The sequence below is a fragment of the Hyperoodon ampullatus genome (genome assembly GCF_949752795.1).
Source record: "Hyperoodon ampullatus genome assembly, chromosome: 13".
Taxonomy (NCBI): Eukaryota; Metazoa; Chordata; class Mammalia; order Artiodactyla; family Ziphiidae; genus Hyperoodon; species Hyperoodon ampullatus.
Window position 1 is genome coordinate 24,254,436 of NC_136926.1, and position 18,274 is coordinate 24,272,709.

An 18,274-nucleotide genomic window follows, 5' to 3' on the forward strand; every position below is an offset into this window, starting at 1 on the left:
TAGTTGTGGCTCGTGGGCTCTAGAGCGCAGGCTCAGTAGTTGTGGCGCACAGGCTCAGCTGCTCCACAGCATGTGGGATCTTCCTGGACCAGGGCTCGAACCTGTGTCCCCTGCATTGGCAGGCAGATCCTTAACCACTGCGCCACCAGGGAAGTCCAGGGTTTTTCCATATCTGATGGGCCCGCTCTCCGGCCTTCCCCTGGCACCCCTGCCATGGCCCTTGGATGTACATGCACCCAGGAAGGACCAAGTTATCCCCTAGGGCTGCAGACTTTGGCTCCAGAGGCCCTGACCCTGTCCCTGACTCTAGAAGACCACCCCCCCACACACACCATGAAGCATGTTAGAGTGGAACATAATCTCTGACACCCACAGCATACCCATGGCAAGGCCCAGTGAGACAGGAGCCCTAGGTTCTCCACTCCCTCAGCCAGAGAGCCTGCCCAAGCTCTTGCCTTCCCCCTGCACAGGCTGGGTCTGAAGACACTGCCCAAAAGAGTTCTATAGAGCCTGGGCACTTCTACAGAGTGAGGGGCAGAGGGCCAAGGCCCTCAAGTGCCTAGATTTGGCAAAGGAGGAGCCCAGTTCCAAACCCATACTTCCCCATCCTGGGCCCTGCTCCTGAGAGCACTCGGCCCACAGGAGCACCCTAGGGGGGCATTCAGAATCTCCCTGCCTGACCTGGGAGGGGTTGAGTGGCCCTGGCTCTGCCATGAGGCACTGGCAGTCCAGGCAAGGGCATGTCCCCTTGGGCCTCTGCAAGGGCACTGCCAGGGTCAAGTGGGAAGCTATAAGGATGGCCCAGTCAGGGTTACAAGTCCAGCTGCTGGCAAAGCCACATTGGGGGTCCTTGGCAGCTCTGCCCATAAGCCCACAAGGTAAAGCTAGGTACCCTCAACTCAGGCCCCAGAGATCCTTCAGACACTGGCTTTTACCTCCCGGGCTGACTCCAGCAGGAAATGATGACAATCACGGTTGGTGCTTGCTGAGTACTTTACCTACCAGACACCTGACACTAGTGACTCTCTGAAACATTATCACTGAACCCTTCACACATGCCTGGGAGGAAGGCTCCAGAATTTCTAGGCTTAGCTTACACATGAGGAAGCAGGTTCACAGAAGAAAAGTCTCTGGGCTGGAATGTGCGCCTACCTTCTGGCACCCTTGGACGCCAAGGGATCCACAGGCAGCCAGAAAGCTCTGAGCAGTGACTGGCTCCTCTCAGTGAATACCGAGGGCTGGCCAACCTGGAGCACTAGGTGGCCCTTCTCCAACCCCAGGAAGGCTCATGAACACAGAATTCAACTGGCTGCAGAACTCCAGCCATTTAATAACAAATGCTTCCCCACCCTACCCCCCATCAGAGCACTGGGAAAATCGTGGGTCCAACCGTACTTGTGCGGGAGGGGATGCAGAAAGCCAGGGTGAATGGGAACAGTCAGTGAAGGGTTGGTCGGGTCCCGTCCCGTGTCGCTTGACCCCTGGGAGCATCGCGTCGGGCCAGACACAGAGGCCTCTCCTCTGCCCAGCCACCAGCAGGGAGCTCCATCCGAGTGAGGCTGGGGCTGTCCACGGGCCCAGTCAGAGATCGTGAGAGGAGGCCAGGGCCAGCAGAGGGAGAAGGATGAAAACAGAAAAGACCCCGGTCTGTCACCAAGCCCAGGCCCTCTGGGTCCCTGTGCCAAGTCCAGCCTCCGGGAGCTGGCCTCACTCGTGGCGAGGCTGCCGCCACTCACTCCGGCCTTGCCTTCTTGGCCTTCTTCTCAGACCGTACAGCCTCATCGTGGGCTTTCCGCTTCTCCACCAGTTTGTTAGCCTGTGAGGAGGAAGGGGAGGATTAAGCTGTGATGGGGGGAGGAGGACAGGGAAGGGGACTCCCCCTTCTGCCACTCAAGGCCACCCCTTAAAAGCAGAGCTTCCAGGAAAGCTAACAGGCAAATTACCAAAGGGAAAAAGCAAACCCCTCTGAAGAGCCTCAGGTGAGGAACCGTGCCTTCACCCCTGCCTTTATGACTCTGTGAAGTTATGGACCCACAGCAAGTCAGGAGGATTGCAGGCTCCCAGAGCTGGAGGCAACTGCCCCACTGACCCCCTTGACCTGGGAAAGCTGGGGGCCATTCAAACCTTCACCAGGAGCTGCTAGGGTGGGGTCAACCTGGAACAGTCCTTCCCTGGGGCCATGTGGCACGATCTATTCCAAAACAGGTGGCCTTTCAACCTGGTAATTACACTCCTAAGAATTTACCCTGCAGAGACACTTGGAGGTAGGCAGAGAGGTGCTCAAGACTGTTCTCTGAGAACAACTATAAAAGGGAGACAACCTAATCCTGTCAGCAGGCAACAGGCCATGCACTGTATGACGCCATGGACAGTTCATGCTATGGTTAAATAACAAACACACAGCAGAACAACCCTCAGGCAGACCTCGGAGATATTGTTGGCTGGATTCCACCAACCACCCCAATAAAGTGAATACTGCAATAAAGGGAGTCACGTGATTTTTTTGGTTTCCCAGGGCATATAAACGTTCTGTTCATGCTATGCTGTTGTCTGTTAAGTGGCAATAGCATTATGTCTAAAAACACCGTGCATATACGTTAATAAAAATATGTTATTGCTAAAAAAAACCTAACCATCGCCTGAGCCTTCAGTGAATTAGTCTTTTTGCGACAGTAACATCAAAGAACATTGATCACAAATCACCATAACAAATATAATAATAATGAAAAAGTCTGAAATATTGTGAGAATTACCATCACTGGTGACAGAGAGACATGAAATGAGCAACTACTGGAAAAATGGTGCTAAACAGTCTTGCTAGACACAGAGTCGCCACAAACCTTCCATCTGTAACAAACTCGTTATCTGTGAAGTGCAATAAAGCGAAGTGCCATAAAACAAGCTCTGCCTGAATGTGTAGCACAACGCCCCCCAAATAACATCTGTGTTATTACATGCACAAAAGAAACCTGGGGGGCTATTACTACAGATCACCCCAAGGGCAAGACTGTGAGCCACTTTTGTGTCCATTACAGAGTTCTGGCATGCACAGAACTCTCTTAAAAAAATTTTTTTTTTATATTGAGCATATGTGGCTCTGTGAATGAGAGGAAACAAAACAGAAGCTGAACCAAAACCTCCCACAGTCCCTCCAGCTTCATGCACTTCTGTGAAGTGCAGGCCCCGAGTCTGCTGCAGCAGCTCTGGGCCCCAATCCCAGCAGACTCAGAAACCACCGGGTGCAGGAAGGAGACTGACATCAAGATGCCCAGGGCAGGCAGACAACGTCAGAAAAACGCTAGAAAAGGGCCCAGAGACTGCCTGGGAGAGCCAGCCGGCCTCGAAGTTCAGCTGTGCGGCCCCATGTGGAGCCTCAGACGGCGGGGAGACTCACCTCGCGGATTTTGCGCCTCTTGCCAAACATGATCTTGTTGTAAAGGTACTTCTCCCGCTTCTTCATCATCATGATGGCCAGGCGCTTGGCCTCACTGTCCTCCTCCTGGGCCAGCCGCTGCTTATCCTCCAGCTTCACTGTGCCCGCCATCACCCTGGGCTTCTGGGGACACAGGGGGGACACTTGTGGATGCAGGTTGACTCCCACCCTCCACCCCCAGCCCCTTGGCTCCCACCCTTCTGGCACCAAGGTGGTCAGTGGGGCTGCTTCCCAGGCCGAGAAGCCAATCAACTCCCCGGTACCTTCCCCTCCATCCTCCGCTCCTCTGGGGCCGTCAGTCGGGCCTCTTCCTCCCTTTCCAAACCAGCCTCGTCTTCTTCCTCCTCCTCTTCTTTTCCTCCCTCTTCATCACCATCACCTTCATCTTCCTCCTCCTCCTCCTCCTCTTCAGATTCATTCAAATTTCCTACAAACAGCCAAGGATTCCAACACCCGGGAGCCTGCTCTTCCCCTTGCAGCGTGAGAACTGGCGCCAGGCACCACCCTCTTTAGCACAGACGTTCCAAAGGCAGAGCAGGGCCATCCCGACCACAGGCCCTCTGGCACCTCCCCCAAAGGCCCAGCTGCCTTCAGAGCAAACTCCAGGCCCCCAACCCCTCAGCTCTGCTGTCTCCCACGGAACTTCCAGACCATTCTGCTCAGTCACTCTGGACATCAAGTAACACTGGATTATAAGACAAACGTTTCCTCCTCCTAAGCCACATTACTCCAATGGGAGTTTAAAGGGCTTTGTATCCCTGCTGCCCTGTTCTCTGGAGCTTGCCACCTTTGTAGCCAAGAAGGGAAACAGCCAGGTGAAGCCCCGGAGCCGAGGTCAGCCTGGAGGAGCTTGCCCACCCCGCCCTGCCCAGCTCCCTTTCACTCACCTGGGTGCTCCCCCCGCTGCAGGGCTAGCAACTTCAGCTTCTCAGGGGGCACGTAATCGCCTTCCTTCTCTGACACGAAGGGTGAGAGGTGTGGAGGCAGCTGCACCCCGGGGAAGTAGTCTGCCACAGGGAGGAGGAGCCGGGCGTTCACAGAGTCAAACACCCACTGGGGCTGCACATAGTACCTGCGCAGGGCGAAGGCAGAGAAAGTCGTGGGGCCACCCGAGACCCCACTGCATCTGCAGGGGCCTGGAGACAGACCTCCCCCCCCAGAAACCCAAACAGGCGGAGGAAGATGAGGGCCTTGGGGGCCTACCTGCCAATGACGGGGGTCTGTTGCCCAGGCCGGTCAACAATCTGGTGGGTGATGCCAGAGTCTGTGACGTCGTACGTGGCCCCAATGTACAGAGATTTGTCCCAGGACACGTTCCCCCCAAAACTCCTACAGGCACAGGGGGAGCCCATGAGGGTACTGAGGCATGAGGTGCCCACCCTGGAACCCGCTGGCCCACAAGCTCACGCTCCTAGGACACACCTGTCCCCTCCCCACCCCAGGAACACCCCCTCCAATTGGCCGACGCCTCCAGTGCTGGCCCAGGGTAGACCTTCTGCCCTAAGCTGGTGAGGAAGTGATGCCAGCTGCTCTCTAATGGGTGCTTTCCACGTGCTTGGGGTGTGCTGAGTTTTCCACACCCATTTTGTTGAATCCTCACAACAGCCCTAAGCAGCGGATACTGACACCAGCCCACTGTTACCGATGGGCATCCAGGGCTGCGCTGTCTAGGGCAGGACCCAGCCCAGTATGGCAGAGCCAGTGCCATCAGGCTCCCCACCTGATGACAAAGGCCAGGGCCTCCCGGGGCACCTCACGGTTCAGGAAGAACTTCAGGCCCTCGAAGAGCTTCTTGTGCTTTTCCTGCGCCTCCAGCTCCTTCCTGCAGTCCTCCTGCACCACCATCTCCTGCCGAGAAAAGGGGATGCTCACACTATCAGGCCTGCCTGCACCCCACTGGAGGCAGAGGCTGGAGACGAGCCCCTCCCCAGCTTCCTTCTAAACCCCTCAGTCCGCCCGCCTCCCCCACCCCAGCGCTTCCAGAGGGCAGTGCAGTCCTCACCCCGTCAGCAGGAAACTCATCCACCTCGGCTTCCTCCTCCTCCGCAGGCACCACCACACGGGCCAGACTGGCACTGAGAGAGGCTAGTTTCTGTGGGAAAGCAGCAGGGTCTCAGGGATGCTGCTTGCGGGTGGGGAGGGGTAGCGCTGGCAGTTCTCGGCAGGGTATCAGTGGGTTTGGGTTCTGAGGGTAAGCCCTGAGACCACCTATCTAGCCATGACCGCCTCCACTCCCGGGCCAGGAACCACCCTTCTTGGGGATGCAGGGCCAACGCTGGAAGCCTCTCTCACCTCCATAGAGCTCTCGGAGTCCAAAGCGTAGGTGTCCTCGCTGGCCTTCGCTTCTGCATGGGCCTGACCCTCGAGCTGGGAGGCAAGGAGAAGGTCAGAGGAAGAGGATGCCCCTAGCCCCCACCTCCACGTGGGGAGAGAGGCCGTGGCCTCTGCCCGGTGAGGAGAAGGTGCTGGGCTGGGCCGGGGCCTACCTTGGGAGGGTAGTGCAGGTTAAGCGACTGGTAGAGGCGGAAGTTGACGAACCCCAGCAGGGTAGTGTAGAACTCGGTGAAGGTGGCCATGACCCTGTAGTCCACGTCTGTTGGGTGCTGGGGACACAGAGACACATCAGCAGTGTCAGTGCAAAGATGGCACTGACAACCCATGTGGGGTGAGGGCTCCCGGTGCCCAAGGACCAGGAGCTCCCTCAGGGCGGCCCCGCCTTCAGAGCTCTGCCCCAGGAGAAGAGGCCGTGTGGCATGGCCCTACCCAGGAGCATTCTGGGCACCAGTGAGGCTCTGGACAAGGGTCCCAAGGGTTGTCCTGGAGGCCAGTGCCAGATCCCCGTGCCATAAAGGGGATGCTAGGAGTGAGAAGAGGGAAGCCTTTGTCACAAGGTTTCCAGGACAGGCTGGTGCCCCCGCTCCCTGCCCCAGCTCTCCCCTTCACCCTGCAAGGCAGACTTCTGTTCTTGCAGAGGCCGCTCATGCCTGCTCCATTAGCCATCCCGTAATTTCCATTTACCATCTTTTCTGGGGCCAGCCCATGAGCACCTGAGGGCCTGGCTGGGAAAGGTGGCACTGGATCAGCCAAACTGCCTGGGTGGGGGTAGTGGGCAGGCGGCACTCAGCGCCTATGAGCCCTAGCAGGAGCCTTCAGACAGATACTCAGAATTCAGCAACCCTGCCTTGGGCCTGAGCCGGAGACAAAGGCACAACCCGAGGACCCAGGACAGGCTGGGCAGCTGCCTGGCGCAGCTCCAGGGAGCTCCTGGGAAATGCTGCCTGCTTGGGGCAAAAACACAGAGCAAGCAGGGGACACGGGAGGGCTCGTCTTAAACCTTGAGGAGTTGATAAAACAAAACAAGGCAAGGATCTGAGACCCAAACCAAAGTGCCTCGACCCTTGAGCAGCACTGCCTGGCATACCAGAGAGGCCAGGCCAGCCTGGCCGACTTCTGAGACCTGGACAGGGGGATTCACCAAGCAATGATGAAATCAGTAATGATCACAGCATCCCTTCTGTGCCTGTGCGCCTGTGACGCTGAGCTGTTTCTACATCCTGCCAACAGGCAGTGACTGGGCTGTGGGGGTACAGGGGCCAAGAGGTGCCCCACTTGTCCCCCACTGATACCTCAGTCCTTCCATGAGCATCCACCAGGGCCTTCGACGGGCCTGGGAGCACGTGAGCAGTGACTGCCCCACAGCACAGCAACCCCCTGGGCCCCGTTACCTGCCTGGGTCCTGCTGCCAGGAGCCCAGCACTGGCTGCACAGGGGCCCCAACTATGACCCAGGGCTGGTCCCCCATCCTCTTGCTGAGAGGAAGCAGCAGCAGTGAGCTGGCCAGAGAGGAAGGAGGAAGGGGCAGCCCGTGCCCTCCCCCGTTCCTCCAGGGCCAGCTGTGTGGAGGCCGGCCTCCACAGGGCCCTATTCACCACTGGCAGGACAGACAAAGACCAGTCTGAGCAGTGAGGGGGTGGGACATCAGAGAGAAGGAAGGAGAGGGAGGGGCAGAGAGGAAGGAGGGAAGGCAGGGCAGAGAAGGCAGGAAGGACAGAGGAGAGGAGGGACAGACAGCGGAAGAAGGAAGAGCACAGACTTGCACACACGCCTGCCCCCAGGGAGTGGGCACAGGGACTGCTGAGGGCCGAGCACCTCTCACCCACAAAGACCACAGGCTGCCACTAATTGTGACCACTGCTCTGTGCTCAGCGGGGGTTCCGGCCTGTGGCCCCCAGCCCAGAGTAATCAGCAGCGGCCCAGGGGACCCAGACCACCAGCTCACGCTGGAGCACCCACTGCCCAGCCAGCAAACCTGCCATCCAGCTGGGTCTCCACTGAAGGCACCAGTTCTCACTCAAGGCACAAGCGGAAAGCAAGGCCAAATGCAGGCCCACAGCAGGATAAGTCAGGCGCCAAGCCTGAGACCCTGTGGGAGACTAGAGGCTAACAACCCCCATACGGAAGCCAAACCAAGATTTCTCTCGATGGATCCTGCCAAAAATTCTCACAGTCTTAAAAAGAAAGATGAGTAAGAAATAGCGCCAATAATAAGTAGTGCTCCTCTTGTGCTCATCCTCCCCAATCTCACCCAGTCCCCAGCTCTGGGTGGGGCACAGGAGTGGGGGTGGCAGAGCGGGGTGAGGACCCAGCAGGTTGGAGGGCAGGGCCGTGTATACAGGCAGTGCTCGGCCCCGGTGGCTGCTCATTGTTGGTTCTGCAACCCCCAAGGGCCAAGCACCAGGCACTTTTAAAGCTTTTTTCCCTCAAATCCTCACGACAAGGCTTAGAAGGTGGAAGCACGTTATTAACTGGGCACAGAGAGGTAAGGGAACATGTCCAAGGTCAACCAGCTAGCAGGTACTGGAGTCAGGCTGGCTCGGGCTCTTGTTACAATTCTGTACCACACCCCCACACCGCCCTGGCCGGCACTCAGGAACCCAGCTGGTTTTGCAGGACAGGAGGAGCCCTCCTTCACCCACACCATTATCTCTGTCTAGGAAGCAGAGAGGGAGCAACGGTCCCTGCACAACCCTTCCCTGTGGGCACACTCACGTCGTGGGAGAAGGTGTAGGGTGTGATCCACACGATGGGCTGGCCCAGCACCTCGGCCTGGTAGTAAATGCCTTTGATGGACAGGAAGACCTGTGGTGGAGGGGGAACAGCGTGGTGAGGACACGGGGGTGCGGGGCGGGGGGCTGGGCCCCGTTGGGTGGCCCCGGGCTCACCTTGCGCAGGGCACGGGCGGCGATGACGTAGTGCATGAACTCCACGGCCAGCCGGTGGCACAGCTGGATGGTGTGCACGTGGCACTTGCCGGTCCGTGGGAAGGTGGAGAAGAGGAAGCACATGGAGAGGGCGTCGTCCAGGTCCCGCAGGGCATCTATGAACGTGGGGTACCTGCGGGGCCAGGAGGGCGGCGCTCACAGGGTCGCTCAGCCTGGGCTCTGAGGGGCCCCCTATCTTGTTGCCCCACCCCAGGCCCTGCCACCGTCATCTCCTGAACAGGGAGCTGGGCAACGCCCTGGGGCCTGGCAGCACCAACCTCCCCACAGCTTCAGGAGGAACCACCGAACCAGGATGTGCCCACCTGGCTCTGAGGTCAGAGAAATCTGAGTCAGGAGGGGCCAGCCAGGTCTTCAGACACAGAGCAAAACAGAAGAAAGCCCCGCAGGGACCTCTCAGAACAAGAGAGCACTCGGTTTCCTGGTTCAGAGGCCAGAGACTCAATCAGCCCCCTCTTGTGCCTCGAAGTTTCCTCGCTCTGCACCTCACAGACAAACCCAACAACCCAGGCCTTTCCTAGAAACAGCACTGGCCATTCTTTTTTTTTTTTCTTGCGGTATGCGGGCCTCTCACTGTTGTGGCCTCTCCCGTTGCGGAGCACAGGCTCCGGAGGTGCAGGCTCAGCGGCCATGGCTCACGGGCCCAGCCGCTCCGCGGCATGTGGGATCTTCCCGGACCGGGGCACAAACCCGTTTCCCCTGCATTGGCAGGCGGGCTCTCAACCACTGCGCCACCAGGGAAGCCCTGGCCATTCTTTCTTAAGCAAGCACTGAGGAGAATGAGGTGATGCAGAATGGGAACGCCACCATACTGCCATCTAGTGTGCACATGAATCCAGACACTTGCTTTTTTCTTGTGCATTTTTTTTTCACTTGTTCCACAGGACAGCTGTGTCACATGCGTCATCTCTCCGTTAGAGGAGGACCTGCTCGGAGCAGGAGCAGTTCGCAGACTGCCCAGCTTGTGGCCGCAGGGCTGGGGTGAGAGCACCTGCTGTCGAGCTCCCAGGCCAAGGCTGTTGCCCTGCTAGCCCATGGCTGGCCCGACTCAACGAAGCCAAGTCCATCCAGCCTGGAGCTAAGTGTTCCCAGGGCCAACAGCCACCAAGAGAAGGCAGACATTCAGTTAGCCCAGAGTTTCTGCACCTTACCACCACTGACATTGTGGGCCAGGTTGTCCCGTGTTGTGGGAGCTGTCCTGTGCACTACAGGGTGTTGAGCAGCATCCCTGGCCTCTACTGATTAAATACTAGTAGACCCCCTGCTGTCCAAGTCAGGAGAAGCAGAAGTGTCTCCAGACATTGCCAAGTGTCCCCACTGATTTAGTCAATGAATGACGGGGACTGCTGAGAAGGATGGGCAAGAAACAGTTGAGATCAGAGGTGTCCGGTCACGTCTTCCAGGACTGACCATGCACCCCACTCACACCCCCAGGACTCCGGCTCTCTCTCACCACAGGGCTTTTGCACTTGCTGTTTGCTCTGCCTGAACCATGCCTCCCCTGGCTGGCTCAACTGTCTCCCCGCAGAGACCTCCTCTGACAAGCCTGTAACTAACGTGCGTCCTCCAGCTCCCTTCCTGGAGAGCATCCCTCGTGGCACTCATGTGGACTTGCAACCATTAGAACAACTTGCCAGTTTGTTTTCTGGTCTGCCTCCTCCAACAGGACGCCAGCTCTGTGAGCAGGGTCTCGGCCCCGTTCCCCACTGTACCCCCAGCACCAGGTCAGAGCCCCCGGCTCACCGCTCCTTGACGATGTGGTCGAGCTTGTAGTTGGGCTTGTTGTCCTTCAGCCGCTCCACCGTGTTCCACTCACTCTTCCCATAGGCCTTCCGCAGCTTCCGGACGAACACCTGGGAGAGAGGAGGAGACCGCTGATGTGGGGCCAACGGCTCCTGGACACCCCTTCCGTGGAGGAGGGATGCTCGGGGCAGGAGGGCTCTCCGACCATGGCTGTCTGCCGGCACGATCTGCCCCCTCAGCCCGGGGTTTGCACAACAGCCACCTCCACGGAGCAGCGAACCTGACCCAGACTGACGACAGAGCCACCCCACTGCATCCCGCTGACAGATGAACAGGGATAAGCATTCAGACGGGCTGACTCCGCATGTTTACGTGAAAGTATAACGTTTTCAGCCCTATTTTCCAAATGAGAAGTGAGACAGACCAGGGCCAGGAGGCTGGGCCAGAAACACCAGTCCGCATGTGTGTGAAAAAAGCCTCGGGCCCACGTGTGGGGCTGGGCCACACGAGAAAACGCAGTTGAGGCCAATGGTGGCCCCAGAAAGTCCTCTAAACTGACCAACTGCCTCCCCCGAGCACTTCTTCAGAGGCTCAGAGGCCACCTGCGCTGAGACTGTAAATAGCAGCTCTGAGAAAGCCAGTCCCACAAGGGGCCCAGTTCCAATGCAATGAGCTGAGGTGTCTGGAAAACCCAGCAGCAGGACAGGTCCAGCCACCCACCTCGGCCGGCTCTGGCGAGAGGGCTGCCAGCAGCTGTACCCCACAGCCTGGCCCTGCTGCTCGGCAAAGGCTACAGTAACAGCAGTCTACTTTCAATTATTTGCATTTGGTATAATTAGGTTTCTACTTTCCCTGTGGTATTTAAGCATTTAATCGTTTCTATTTGAGGAATGAAAAGCTTGGTCTCCTGGGAACAATTCCAGAAAGAACCTGAATAGGAGTGGTTTATTTGGGCAGAAAACACACCAGAGAGCCCCTGAAAGACCACAATCTTTGCTTCAGAGGCAATACACTTACCCTTTTCCAAAAGAACCAGGGGAAAAGTATGACAGGTAACGCATTAATCATTGGCCAGGTTCTATGTAAATGATTTCCACACCTAAGATCTCAGTCAATCCTCCCGACACCCTTTTGAGGTAGAATTACCTCACCCTATGTACAGGCTTGCTCAGAGAGATCAAACAATTTGCCCAAGGTCAGTGTTAGAGGGTCTGCATAGAGCTGCGAAGGGCCCCATCCAGACCCTAGAGCCCAGGCCTCACCTTGTACTCCCGGAACTTGTTGACAATGGGTTCATGGAGGAGGAACTTGATGTCTTTGATAAGGTAAAAGGTTCGGGCTGCCGTGGAGCCCTTGTTGACCTTCTTCTTGTGTTTGGGTTCATGGGGATAAATGCCCTTCAGGATGCACAGCCGCCTGGAAGACAAAGGCCACTCCTTCTATCAGCAAACGTGCTGAGCACTGGGCACGCTGGGCCTGGAAAACTGCCGTGAACAGAGAACACAGGAACCCTGCCCTTTGGAAAACTCACATCCTAGTGCAGGAGTCCGACAGTGACAAGTTCCCGACAAACATAGTGCAGACAGTCCCAAGCACCAGAAAGGAAACAATCAGGATACTGACAGGGGCCAAATGGCAGGTACCTCTTTTAGCAAGGAAAGTCAGGAAAGGCCTTGCTGACAAATCAACATTTCAGCCACATGGAGGTATACCTCATTTTATTGAATTTCACTTTATTGCACTTTGCAGGTAATTGCATTTTCTTTTTAAACAAATTGAAGGTTTATGCAACCCTGCATTGAGCAAGTCTATCGGTGCCATTTTTCCAACATTTGCTCACCTTCATGTCTCTGTGTCACATTTTTGGAATTCTCACAATATTTCAAACTATTTCATCATTATTATATTTGTTATAGCGATCTGTGATCAGTGATCTTTGATGCTGCTATTGTAATCATTTTGGGGGCACCACGAATAGCACCCATACAAGATGGTGAACTTCATCAAGAAATGTTGTGTGTGTTCTGACTGCTCCACCCGACCTGCCATTCCCCAGTCTCTCTCCCTCTACTCGGGCCTCTCTACTCCCTGGGACACAATATTGATATGAGGTCAACAAATAACCCTACAGTGGCCTCTAAGTGTTCAAGTGAAAGGAAGAGTCCCACGTCTCTCACTTTAAATCAAAAGCTAGAAATGATTAAGCTTAGTGAGGAAGGCATGGTGAAAGCCAAGACAGGTCGAAAGCTAGGCTTCTTACACCACAGCCAGCCAAGTTGTGAATACAAAGGAAAAGCCCTTGAAGGAAATTAAAAGAGCTACTCCCGTGAACACATAAACGATAAGAAAGCAAAACAGCCTTATTGCTGATATAAAGTTTTAGTGGTCTGGACAGAAGATCAAACTAGCCACAACATTCCCTTAAGCCAAAGCCTAATCCAGAGCAAGACTCTAACTCTCTTCAATTCTATGAAGGCTGACAGAAGTAAGGAAGCTGCAGGATGAAGTCTGAAGCTAGCAGAGGATGGTTCATGAGCTTTAAGGAAAGAAGCCATCTCCATGACATGAAAGTACAAGGTGAGGCAGCAAGTGCTGATGCAGAAGCTGCAGCAAGTTATCCAGAAGATCTAGCTAAGATAAGTAACTAAACAACAGATTTTCAATGTTGATGAAATAGCCTTATATTGGAAGAAGATGCCTTCTAGGACTTTCATAGCTAGAGAGAAATCAATGCCCGGCTTCAAAATTTCAAAGGACAGGCTGACTCTCTTGTTATGGGATAACACAGCTGGTGACTTTAAGGTGAAGCCAATGCTCATTCACCATTCTGAAAATCCTGGGGCCCTTAAAAATTATGCTAAAATCTACTCTGCCTGTGCTCTATAAATGGAACAACAAAGCCTGGATAACAGCACATCTGTTTACAAAAACCAACGTCAGGGGCTTCCCTGGTGGCGCAGTGGTTAAGAATCCACCTGTCAATGCAGGGGACACGGGTTCGAGCCCTGGTCCAGGAAGATGCCACATGCTGTGGAGCAACTAAGCCCATGCGCCACAACTACTGAGCCTGCACTCTAGAGCCCGCGAGCCACAACTACTGAAGCCCGTGCACCTAGAGTCCGTGCTCCGCAACAAGAGAAGCCACCGCAATGAGACGTCCACACACTGCAATAAAGAGTAGCCCCTGCTCACCGCAACTAGAGAAAGCATGAGCAGCAACGAAGACCCAAAGCAGCCAAAAATAAATAATAAATTTATAAAACAAAACAAAACAAAAAACATGGTCAATGACTATTTTAAGCCCACCCTGGAGACCTACTGCTCAGAAAAAAGTTTTTTGTTTTTTCAAAATATTAGTGCTCATTGACAATGCACCTTGTCACCCAAGAGATCTGATGGAGATGTAGAATGAGATTAATGTTGTCTTCATGCCTGCTAACAAAACATCCACTATGCAGCCAATGATCAAGGACTAATTCTGACTTTCAGGTCTTATTAAGAAATACATTTCATAAGGCTATAGCCACCATAGACAGTGATTCCTCTGATGGATCTGGGCAAAGTAAATTGAAAACCTTCTGGAAAGGATTTACCCTTCTAGATGCCGTTAAGAATTTTCGTGATTCAGAAGAGATAAAAATATCAACATTAACAGGAGTTTGGAAGAAGTTGCTTCCAACCCTCATGGATGACTTTGAGGGGTTCAAGACTTCAGTGGAGGAAGTAACTGCAGATGTGGTAGAAACAGCAAGAGAACTAGATTTAGAAGTGGACCCTGAAGGTGTGACTGGATTGCTGCCATCTCATGATAAAACTTTAACAGATGAGGAGTGCTTCTTATAAATGACTGAAGACAGTGGTTTCTTGAGATGGAATCTACTGTGGAAATTGTTGAAATGACAACAAAGGATTTAGAATATTATGTAAATTTAGTTGATAAAACAGCAGCAGAGTCTGACAGGATTGACTCCAATTCTGACAGAAGTTCTACTGTGGGTAAAATGCTGTCAAACAGCACTGTGTGCTACAGAGCAATGGTTCATGAAAGGAAGAGTCAATCAACGTGACAAACCTCACTGTGGTCTTATTTTAAGAAACTGTCACAGCCAGCCCAGGCTTCAGCAACCACCTCCTTGATCAGTCGGCAGCCATCAACATCGAGGCAAGACCCTCCACCAGCAAAAAGATTACCACTCACTGAAGGCTCAGATAATGATTAGCATTTTTTAGCAATAAAGTATTTTAAATTAATGCATGTTCATTTCTTTTAGACATAAAACTACTGCACACTTAATAGACTACAGTATAGTGTAAACGTAACTTTTATATGCACTGGGAAACCGCTTCATTGTGGTATTCATTTTATTGCAATGGTGTGAAACCGAATCCACAATATCTCCAAGGTCTGCCTATAAAGGGCAGAGGGAAGAGAATCTTAAGAAGGACAGAGGCTGTAAGAGTGGGAAGTGCTGGGTGCGTTTGGAAGATGAAAAGTGAGCCAGGCAGCAGGACGCAGGCTGTGGAAGAGTCTGGACTGGACTCTCCAAGGAGCTGAGAACCACAAGCTGCAGAATCAGGGGTCACTACTGCCAGAAGGGAGAGGATGGGTGACAAAGACCCAGATAAGAGAGCAGCAGTGCGTTGTACCAGTGGGCCCATTTTGATGTCTCAGGGTGGCACGACCCAGTTCTCCAGCTTCCCCATGGACCACACCTGGCAAAGCACAGCTCACTAAAGCAAAGCCAGGCAAGAAAGAGAAGGAATATCAGAATCCCAGACAGAGTTTGCAGCAATGCAGTTAAGAGAGGGATGTGGCTGAGTTTTCACTGGCCAGGCACCCGAAGTCCCCCTCTCCTCTCCAACCTCACCTGAAGTCGGCCAGGCTCAGCTGCAGCTTCTTCCGGGCTTTGTTTCGGGTGATGTAGTTGGTAGCAGAGCCTCGTTCATACTTGAGGAGGATAAAATCAATTCTCCATTAGCAATGATTACAATGACGGAGAGCAACCTCTGGACATTGCTCATGCGAGAGGCGACTATTACTCTGGATAAATGGCCAAGAGGCTGTGGGGAAGGAGCGCTCCTGCACTGTCCCTGCAGATGTCAGCACAGAGGAGGACACATACATCTGCACGATGCAGGACCATGAGGTTGCTGTGGATCAGGTGCTATGCCAAGCACTTAGTAGTGGCTGTAAGTACTGACCATTATGATGACTGATTTGCACACATTATTCATTTAATCCCCACAACACTATGAGGTGGGTGCCATTAAAATTCTCATTTCACAAGGGAGGAAAACAGGCTCAGTAAAATAACCTGCCCAGGTCACATAGCTTTTTAAGAGCTGGGGCTGGATTCAGACCTAGGTCCAAGTCCAGAACCTGAGTGCCTCATCCACTAAGCCAGTGTTCTCAACTTCTTTTTCATTATAACCACCCCTCCACCACCACAGGCCTTTTTAGACCTTTTCTCCCCTTTAATCACCCTCTCTCACAGCCCCATAAAATGTTAATACCACAGATACACTGTAGATGTTTCTGTAACATAGTCCTTCTGAGGGCTACACATCATTGTAATGTCTAAGATGTCCCCCAACCAATTTCTGTTCCCTTCGGGATGACACCATCCAGTTGAAAATGCACACTCTAAGCCACATAGCCTCCCTCCTTCCTCATTCATTCAACAGACAATAACAAGATCTCTACTATGTTCCAAGTGTTTAGCTAAATCCTAGGAGGGTAATAAAGACAAAAGGCCTGGTCTCTACCTGCCCCCAAAGAGCATGTTGTGTTGTGCAACCATCTGGACATCTGTGGTGCTAAGATGCTGCCTCACACTCACACCTCTGTATCCCTGACAGAGCAGCAGTGCACTGTACCAGCTCCCTGCAATGCTAACCAAGCACGTCCTTCCCAAACGAGGTCTTCCTCTGGATTAAGACAGCATAGGCCTCAATGGCCAGGTCCAGCTCTAAAGGGACAAACCTGTAGCCTCCAGAGGGGTATGTTTACGAATAATCCCACAGTCACGAAACATGCCCTTCATTCATTCTTCCCTTTAGACATTTATTGTCTACTGGGGATCAGGCCCGTGCCAAGTTCTGGGGGTACAAAGATGATTTTCAGACTGTCTTAGGGAAGCTGCTTTCATTAAAATTGTTTTCTATTGCCCTACACTGTCACCATTCTTATTCTTTCAAACATTAAGGGGATAATTAAAGTCAACTGGGGTGGCTTTACTCCCTGGGTGTATTCAGCATTTTGGGCTGTTAGATGCTACTGGCACCTAGTGGGTAAGAGGCCAGGAATGCTGCTAAACATCCCACAACACCCAGAACAACCCTCCCCACAACAGTTATCTGGCTCAAAATGTCAAAACGGTTGTGAAACCCTGCTTTAAAAACTGTCATGATTTGTTGGGACTTCCCTGGTGGTCCAGGGGTTAGGACTCCGAGCTTCCATTGCAGGGGGCCCGGGTTCCATCCCGCAAGACGCTGGGCGTGGTCAAAACAAAACAAACAAACAACGACAAAAACTGTCATGATTTGTTTACATATCTGCACCTGTGCCTCAAAGGCAGGTTTTCAATGTTATATCTTTGTAGTTCCAATCACTAGCACTTAGCTCAATAGCGTGCTGGATTAAAAACAGATTGGCAGCAGAAACTTTCCAGCTGACGGAAACAATCGAGGCAACTCCATCTTCCTCATCCTCATCCCCATCCCCTCTCTAATCTCTTTATGCCATCAAGGTGATTCTCCATACAGCAACAAGAACAACTCCTTGAAAAACGGATATTACTCCCCCTTTAGTTGATTCTTACTGCTTTTTGAATAAAATCAGTCTCACTGTGCCTGACAGGCCTTGCATGACCTGGTCCCTGTCCAACCCCAACTTCACCACTCTCCTCTGTTTACTATACCCCAGATGCCACTCTCCTCTGTTTACTATACCCCAGCCAAGCTGATATCCTTTAATTCCTTGCACACAGCAAGCCTTTTCCACCCGAAGGCCTTAGCACTTAGTTTCCGCTGCCAGGCTTGTTTGTGATCGTTTTATTTGGTTATTTACTTTAGTGTCCAACTTCCCCACTAGAAAGTGAGCTCCACGAATGCAGGGACCACAGCTAGTTGTTTATGTCTCCCATCCCCAATGTCCAGGACAAGGCCTGATTCGGCAGAAAAGGGAGTCGCAAGTTTTAGAGATGCTAAGCTCAAAATAATGGTGAACTCTACGTAATGTTCATCACTTTCAGTAAAGTTATCCTCCGGCTCGGCCTGTTTTGGGGTGCAGCTTTGCTTGGTAGCCTCAACGCTCTTTCACAGCTCTACTCCAGGGTTCTTTCCCCTATTTTACAGAACAAGTACTGCCGTCCTCGCCCATCCTCGAACCCCTTCTGCCTGCTGTCTCCTGTCGCGTTGATCCCAGCCGCTTCTGCACCCACGAGGATCCAAGGCTGGGGAAAAGCGCAGTCCCCGGGCTCCGTCGCTCCCGTCTCCTACCTCCTGAGGCACCCCCGTCCCCCCTGCCCCGGACCCGCCCCGGCCTCTCGCCCATCACCTTCTTCTTCTCCAAGCCTCCCATGACTCCACGCAGAAGGATCTACAAGCACCGCGAGGACACCACCACTTCCTCCCGCAAGTGCCCTGCCTAGGGCCCCGAGGCCCCCACGCCGCCGGCCTGCGCGTGCTGTCCAAGGAGGTGCCTGAGCGAGTCTACTGAAAGATGGAAATTTTCTCCTAGAGATTAAAACTAAATCCTCTGAAAAAAATCGCTAAGACAACTCTTTCGGGCTCTTTCTCATCGGTGAGCCTGTTACAG

The 18,274-nt window shown here is 53.5% G+C and overlaps 1 protein-coding gene across 1 annotated transcript; it reads right to left on the reverse strand.

The window, feature by feature from the left end:
* Positions 1-1,295: 1,295 nt before the first annotated feature.
* On the reverse strand, positions 1,296-18,037 carry PES1 (pescadillo ribosomal biogenesis factor 1; the record flags this gene model as incomplete). The annotated part of the gene is made up of 15 exons (XM_079717904.1): positions 1,296-1,816; positions 3,395-3,556; positions 3,697-3,860; positions 4,321-4,505; positions 4,637-4,762; positions 5,154-5,281; positions 5,436-5,525; positions 5,726-5,800; positions 5,920-6,036; positions 8,483-8,572; positions 8,656-8,827; positions 10,456-10,565; positions 11,718-11,871; positions 15,324-15,403; positions 18,014-18,037. 15 exons carry the CDS (start codon positions 18,035-18,037, stop codon positions 1,733-1,735), a joined length of 1,761 nt encoding a protein of 586 aa, XP_079574030.1. The 3' UTR covers positions 1,296-1,732.
* Positions 18,038-18,274: the final 237 nt, after the last annotated feature.